The following is a 7,892-nucleotide window of genomic DNA, read 5'->3' on the forward strand; positions in this document are numbered from 1 at the left end:
CTCGCATGCATAAACGCCATGTCAGAAATTGCAATGCAAAGATATTTTTATTTGAAGTGTGAAGTTTGCGCATTAATGCTCTAGTTGTTATAGAAGACAAGTTCTCGACCTTCAACATTTCTTTTCCGGTAGAGTTTCCCTTATTAGCCTTCTACCGGAAAAGACGCAGGAAAGACGCGTGTCGCTCGAGACAAACGGCGAAAATGGAGACCAAATATGTCTCCGTTTACACGTCCCAAAACGCCTGGAATGGCCGGATTCTGTTAGGGTTTATCTTCTCCTTCCTTGGTTTCCTGGTCTTCTTCGTGTCCTTTGTGATGCCGCGATGGAACGACTTCGAGTCGGAAGAATTCACCGGTCTCGGAAATATCCGATTATCAAGGATCGGCCTCTGGCAGAACTGTAAGATGTACGACGGCTTTGATTGCAATTGGAACACAGGTATTAAATTTACAACATGATAGGTAGAACTGATATGATTTACGCAGAGCATTTGTAAAAGACCAAGTGTAATGTAGGCACATGAATAAAGTTCTTAAATCTCAAAATAACAACCAAACGTCAGAAGTATCCTTTTCTTTAAAAATATGTATTTTTGCAATATTAAAATTCAATAACACAATATAATAATTTAAAGGCATACTACATACTGTGTGTCCATTAACTGCTGCTTTTAATATCTAATTGACCGAAAACAAAACTCTACAGTTAGATCACCCCCCCCCCCCCCCCGGAAAATTCACACTTACAGTTAAATTCACATTGTATTACCAAACATTAACTTTAAACTGCTATAGTACATGCCAGGTATAGGTGACGATTTAAACATTTTACATTCAAGGAATTCCCGGGATAGCAGCTCCGCAGACTTTCCATTGCCTCGCTTTCGTTTTGTTCGTGGTGTATGTGATCCTTCTGTTCCGGTGGCAGAGACAGGACAGGCTCCCGATCCGGCTCCTGGAGGCGTCACTATGTGCCTTTGCTATTGGTAATTAAATCTTTATCATATTTTCATGGAATGTATTACTTGGCTGCATTCAAGATCGTAGCAGTATATAGCTCTAAGCAATCTAACAAACATTAGATGTTCCAAATTCGATGCCGCTTCTCAAAAGTTTGAGAAGCGGTTGCAGATTCGGAGCCTCTATATTTTCAGTAAGATTGAGATCTAAGTAGCCACTATATTGATCTTGAAATATATGCCACATGTAGTTTAGCAATATGTGTGTCTGTGCGTTCAATAGGACCTATATATCTAACCTAGTATCTAGGGTTGCAGCTACGATCTTAAACTTATTGAAATTGATAACAACGTTTTGAAGTTAAAGTACATGAAAATACCATGATCATATTTGCTACTGCATATTAACTCGCTTTACTAAATTTAATGTGCCATATAACATTCCTCAGGTTTCTTCGTGATGCTGAGTTTTTTGACCTGGATAACCCAGCTTGGTCCCCCCTTCCAGTACCACCTCGCCATTGGCTTTGGATTCGCCGTCTTCTCCTTCGTCTTGATGGAGCTGACATTTGTGATATTATTTATGGAGAGTAAACAGGAAGCTCGAAAACGGAAGTTGGTCGTGGACGAGGAAGACACAGACGATCATCATACCAATGTAGTTGTGTGATTCTCCTTAAATCAGATAGGAATTCAAAAGACTTCAGTTGCTCGAGCTGATCTAACTGCAACTAAGACTCACTGATCGCTGTGACAATACAGCCGTGTTAACGCTTTGCTGGAGGCTGAATCTCCCAAGACACCACACAATGCATACTGTATGGTGTCAAATCAAAACCACAACCAGGGGTATTTGAGGAGACGCTTTGCTTGAGTCATTTCCGAGCAGATATACGCGATCAAGGAACAAACACCTTGCAGTTTATAACATGCATCTTCTCAAATGAATTGACTCTAAAAGAAGTTGGAGACAAACCATTTTCTATCCTGCTGAGCTCTGCAACTGACGCTCTGATCTTTGTCAGTGACATACATGTACAAGTTTAGCGGTTTACATAGCCCAAACTGTCCCAGTTAATACAGATTGTTAAGGTGATTTTCATAACAATAAATTCATTCCTTTACTATAGTAATTTATACACAATATAATCTGTTAATACCAACTCAGAAATTATTTAGTATTTCTGAAGAAGCTAGTACATACTGGCTCAAGAGTCCACACTATTTGAACTAATTCTAGTAAGCAGCTTATAGAGTACAAAGTTAACACGATATGTAAAACATATAATGTAAAAAACCGTTCACTTAGCTTGCAAAGTTGTTAGCCAGAATGAACACAATTTAAAAACATTCAAGCTACGGACCTAATTATCAACATTGCTTTCACCAAACAAGTATTGTAATCCACATTGTAAAACCAAATGGATTTATATTTACATTTTGTAAAACGTTGTGGCAATTTAGTTTAGTATAATGTACATGGCATGGATTTGCACCAAAAAAAGGATATACACGAAATCTTGATTTTTTTATTTGTCGATTTGTCAATTGTCAAACAGAATATGTCCCTAAAGCATGGACTGAGAATTGACTTTAAAAAGTCAAAAATTGCTTTATGGATTTCTTCATGTACTCGACTCATAGACTTTAAGTAAATACATCAAACTTTTATCTAAAACTGAGCTGATTTTAAATATTCATTTATAATATCGTTCATCGATACTTGTTGACACCGGTCACAATATTTGTAGAACTACAGTCACGGGAAAATTTGGGTTGACTGTTAATTTTCCCGTAGAACTACAGTTCCGCCTTTCATTTTTCCTACAGAGTTAACGACAAAATGTATGGTTACATCTGTTAAGATATGGAGCTTGATTGGCGACCATCTACATCCAACGTTTGCACATTTTGCCTCAAAGTTATAATGTTTGGTGTTTTACTGAAATCATAGAGAGAAAGATAAAAGGAAAGAAAGATTGATAATCAAAGATGACAGATGCAATTTTATAGCAATAGAGTTTGAATTGCCCTGCATTTTGTTTATATCATTTAGAACCTGTAGCCTTTATATTTTAGTAACATTTACAAACGTATCAAACTTTGTGCAATTAAGCAAGTTTAGTGTTTCTGTTGTTTTTATAACTAATGTGTTATCACGCTTTAATTCGGTGTGCTGACCATTAGTCTATTAGTAGTGTCTGCTGTTTACGTTGAAGTAGAATTTTGCTGCGCTTTGTTTACTTAAGTTGGTTAAAGCCTGCATTCTGATATTTATCTTAATTATGGAACCTTGTCGTTTCCTGTGTGAATCTGGCCACTTTATCAGTATTTTAGTCCTGTAAAAGTCTCTGAACTGTCCAGACGTTATTTAACCTAGAGAAACTGTGGCCTATCACGATGTAAGTTTTGATAGTATTGTTTTAAAACTATATATGTTAAGAGAAATTAATTATGAACCTTTTTATGTTCATTTATGCGTGCTAAACTATGTTTTTAATTTGCTGACAAACAGATTTTTATTACTTTGTACGTATTCATTTATTTGTATTTTTATATTTGTTTGTTGTAGCTTTTAACTTCATTTCACCACTCAAGTGACATTGTGCGCATATCAGGAGCCGTGCTTTCCCATGTTAATGTCGTGGATAATAAAATGAAACTGGTTAACTAACTGTAATCTGTGTTCTTAAGCAAATACACACGGAAGGCAGTACAGAGTTTATCAGATGATGATGGAGAGCAACCTTTAGCATCATGTAAAATTACAACCTGTAATTTGATCCCAGTGTACTGTATTACTGGTACTGTAATGTGTCGGAATACGGCTTGTTTACATGTATATCCACAGTTTAAATTATGTATTTTTAAAAAATCCTTTATTTTCACTGGATTTTCGTAAGAAAATATAGAACTGACAATGTATATAAACATGTTATGAAACGTTAACTGTGTAATCCTTTAAAGTTTGAAAGGAACCATAAAAAGTGCATTTTTGCTTTAGTTTGGTCTTTGACCCCCCCCCCCCCTTCCCCTTAAAACAAACAACAAAATAGGTCGGATGAATTTTTGAAAAGATTAATTTTTATCTCATGTCAGAAGACATTTTTTGTTTACCGGGAGGAATCTTTAAAGATTCCGTTATGACGTCTTACGTCGGTTCCTATTGTGAAACAAACTGGTTTAATCCAATATAAATAGTTATCCTTTTTTTTAAACCAAAAAGGGATATTTAAAAAAATGATTTACCGAGCCGGACCATGTGACTTGCACACAACCAATAAGAATAGGACAAACAATTCACAGATCAATCGCTGATATCAGATTGTTGGCCGAGGCCGGTCAACTTTTTGATATAACAGTTAAAATGCTGACTTTTTAATTGTACTAGTTGTACGGAAAATTAAGGTAAATATAATAAAGACAAATATTGACTGTCGAAATTAAAATCACAAATCACACGTGGAAAAAGGACTACCAGATACCGAGTTTCCCTATTTTCCTGATGGTTACAATCTCCATGCAATTAGTATATGTTGTAATGTTGTACTTGTGTCTTTTATCAATTTTCAATCTAATGTTGAAAATGTTGAAAATGATTACATGACAAATTATAATTTGTCATGTAATCATTTTCAACTTTAGATTGAAAACTAATAAAAGACACCTGTGATGACTGCACCCGGCCATTGCCCTAAAAATATTGTTCTTAATGAAATACGAATAATGACACTTTATCTTAACATATGTCATATTGTAAATTTAGAATTTAATGGGTGTATTTCACTCTGTACACTTACCCAGTAAATTCAAAACACCGGGTACAATGTAACTCATAACACGTACAATTTCGTGATCATTGTTGACTTGGTACTTGCTACCCCCCCCCCCCCCTTCTCCCGCCCCTGACATATTGAACAAACACGAGCGCGAACTCGGATACTGGGACGAATGACACTTGTTATTATGTGTAATATAAATAAATAAATATATTTATTTGCACTCAAAACATAAGAGGAATGTAAAATATTCACATGCAGAATCAAAGTCCACTGGCTTGTGCGATGAAATGAAGTCATCATCACAGTATGGTGGTTGATTTAGGACATCAAAACTTATTTCGTTCAAAATGAAGTTTTCATTTCGTTTTCCCAAATCTTAATATTACTATCAATTTTTTTAAAATTTCTTATGATAGCCTAAAGTCTCGTCCGTTCTAGTTATTCTAAACTCATAATACATGTATATATTCTTTTAGAAATCATTTTTGCTTTTCGATTAAAGAAGGTTATCTTATGTGCCTAAGTACTATTTATATCGATCGTGTTATCTTGGCGATAAATACTTATGAAACAACTTTTACAGGGTTATTAGATTATCAAATCTAATTATGTCAGTAGATCTGGAACATCACAAGATATCCATGGGGGTAAAATATTTTTTGTTAAAAAAACTCACACCCCTCCAACTTGGACTATGAGTTCCGTTAAATTATGTTACATTTATACAAGGATGAGGTTTAAACACATGCCTTTTATCAGCTTATCCCTTTGTGTGCAATATCAAAATCATCTGCCGTGTACGTGTGGATCAATTTATCTTCATTCAAGGTCGATGTTTACACCAACATTGTGAAATAATTGTATGACAATACAGAATATATTTGACTATACATCACTGATTAACTGAGCATTGTTAATACTCTCTGGCGCGAATCCAGTATGTTGTTGACAAACGGGGGTGAATGCCAAATCCATTGTCATTATCTCTTCCGATCTACAGCACAAATTAAAGGGACATGGTCACGATTTTTTGTCAAATTTTATTTTTCTATTTTTTTTAAATGCTTTAGAAATGCATTTCTAATGACCAACTAAAACTTGAGCATCTGTCGTACAATTATAAGCAAGCTACAGAGCTCAATGTTCTTTTTACTGTAGACAATACTCGTACCCTGTTTTTATTTACATTAGATTAATAAACCGGTAATAGTTGTTTTTAGGCTGATTTCTCTCTCTTCTAGTTCATTTCAAGCATAAATAAATAGTTCCTAACGTTTATCACATTCACTTATAGTCTAAAACTGAATTTTTACTTCAACTTTCAAAACAAAAGCTTTGTTTATATGAATAAGTATTGTGAGCTCTATATCTCGCTTATAACATGACGAATGACAATAAAGTTTGGTTGACTACAGAAAATGCGTTATTAAAATATTGTAAACGTTAAAAGCGCAAAAACATAATTTTTGCTCAAAATCATGACCATGTCCCTTTAAAGCTGAAAACATAACTGGAGTGATGGATAAAGGGACATATTTCATGATGTCATGATCTGATTGAATTGTTTTTCTTCAATTTTCTCATTTTTAATTTCGGATATTTTATAGTTAAATAAAAATACAACAGATATGGTAACTTCTTTGTCTTCCTTTCTGTCAAATTGATTTTGTTCTTCCTCAGAGCAAGCGCATTTAAACTGCACCGAATATCCTAAACCAAAAAAATTAGTGAATCTCACAACATTATTTTGCAATTTGTTTTAATTCAAAGCAAAATATGATTTTTTACGTACAGGTAATTAATATCTTAAACAATTTCTTTATTTCCCAGACCGCTGAAAATTAGAGTATAAGGTAATAGTTATCATTTATTCTTTAATCACTTATTCATAGATGTTATTTAGCTAGCTCACGTTTCTTTTGTAATTTGTAGCAGATAAATGAAATATCAAATCTCGGATAAATGTTTTCCAAAAACTCTTACCCTCGATGTAGTCGATAACTACTAGTAGTCCAGAACGAATTCTAAGCGCAGTGACTGTACTACAGTAAAACAATTGGAATCAAAACGTAGATAATCAATCGTAAAAAACCTTAATACATTCTTGTAAACTCCCATAAATGCCAAGAAATATGTGCAGACATTCTTATGTACTTGATGTACTTGCAGAAATTCCCGACAGATATATTTTACATATACATACTGGTGCTTGTTAATTTCTCACATACATGTACTCTTACCTGTACATTTATCACAAATAGCTATACTTAAAGAAAACCACCCCAACAAAACAACCCCAATAACATTAGGAAGATAACAATTGAAATTCATAGGGCAGAGTTGCTGAAAACATTATGGTTTAAAATCTCTCTCTCTCTCTCTCTCTCTCTCTCTCTCTCTCTCTCTCTCTGACATAATTATTTTTTGTTTGGCCAACTGCAGTGCATTTTGTACCCCCACTCCATTATGATCACCCAGATTCATCCAGTGTTTACAATATACTGAACTAGGAGTCCACTTATCTCTGGTTATATCAGGATACAACAACAAGTTAACCTATTTCACAAACACCAGCTAAATTACATGCTAACTATAACGTCTTTAATATGAATTTTTTAAATAGTTTATGCGTGGATTAAATACATTCTGCAAAATGAATAATAATTTAAATGTAAAAATGACACTTTTTTCGACAAAGTTGCAAAGATTTTCGCTAGCCAAGGGTTTCTTATCCGCATCGCTTCTCACGTTCGTGAGGAGCAGATCTCACGTTCGTGAGCAGATCTCACGTTCGTGAGGAAGGATGCGGATCAGAAACCCTTGGCTAGCGAAGATGAGTTAACAATGATTACTAGTATCAAAAGTTCAACAATATAGAATACATAATTTTCAATAGTTATCAATGACACAATTTATTGCCACGGCATGGTAAAACTGAAAATGTTGAATTATAAAGCATGTTATAGAATTAGAACTTCATCGAGAGTCAGATTCACATTAAAGGGGGAAGGGGGGGGCATCATAATTGAAAGCCCAACCACATCAATTTTCAGTAATATATTGTATTGAATGCATTCTAAATAACCATTTTAACAACATCATTGTATTTTATTGTTATTTACGATTATTGAGAGAGAGAGAGAGAGAGA

At 34.4% G+C, this 7,892-nt stretch overlaps 1 protein-coding gene across 1 annotated transcript; it reads left to right on the forward strand.

Annotated features, from left to right (window-relative positions):
• The first annotated feature begins 139 nt into the window (after positions 1 to 139).
• LOC105342181 (uncharacterized) lies at positions 140 to 2,479 on the forward strand. The gene is made up of 3 exons (XM_011449062.4): positions 140 to 441; positions 842 to 988; positions 1,411 to 2,479. Exons 1-3 carry the CDS (start codon positions 204 to 206, stop codon positions 1,629 to 1,631), a joined length of 606 nt encoding a protein of 201 aa, XP_011447364.3. The 5' UTR covers positions 140 to 203; the 3' UTR covers positions 1,632 to 2,479.
• Positions 2,480 to 7,892: the final 5,413 nt, after the last annotated feature.

The sequence above is a fragment of the Magallana gigas genome, chromosome 6 (assembly GCF_963853765.1).
Source record: "Magallana gigas chromosome 6, xbMagGiga1.1, whole genome shotgun sequence".
NCBI classification, from domain to species: Eukaryota; Metazoa; Mollusca; class Bivalvia; order Ostreida; family Ostreidae; genus Magallana; species Magallana gigas.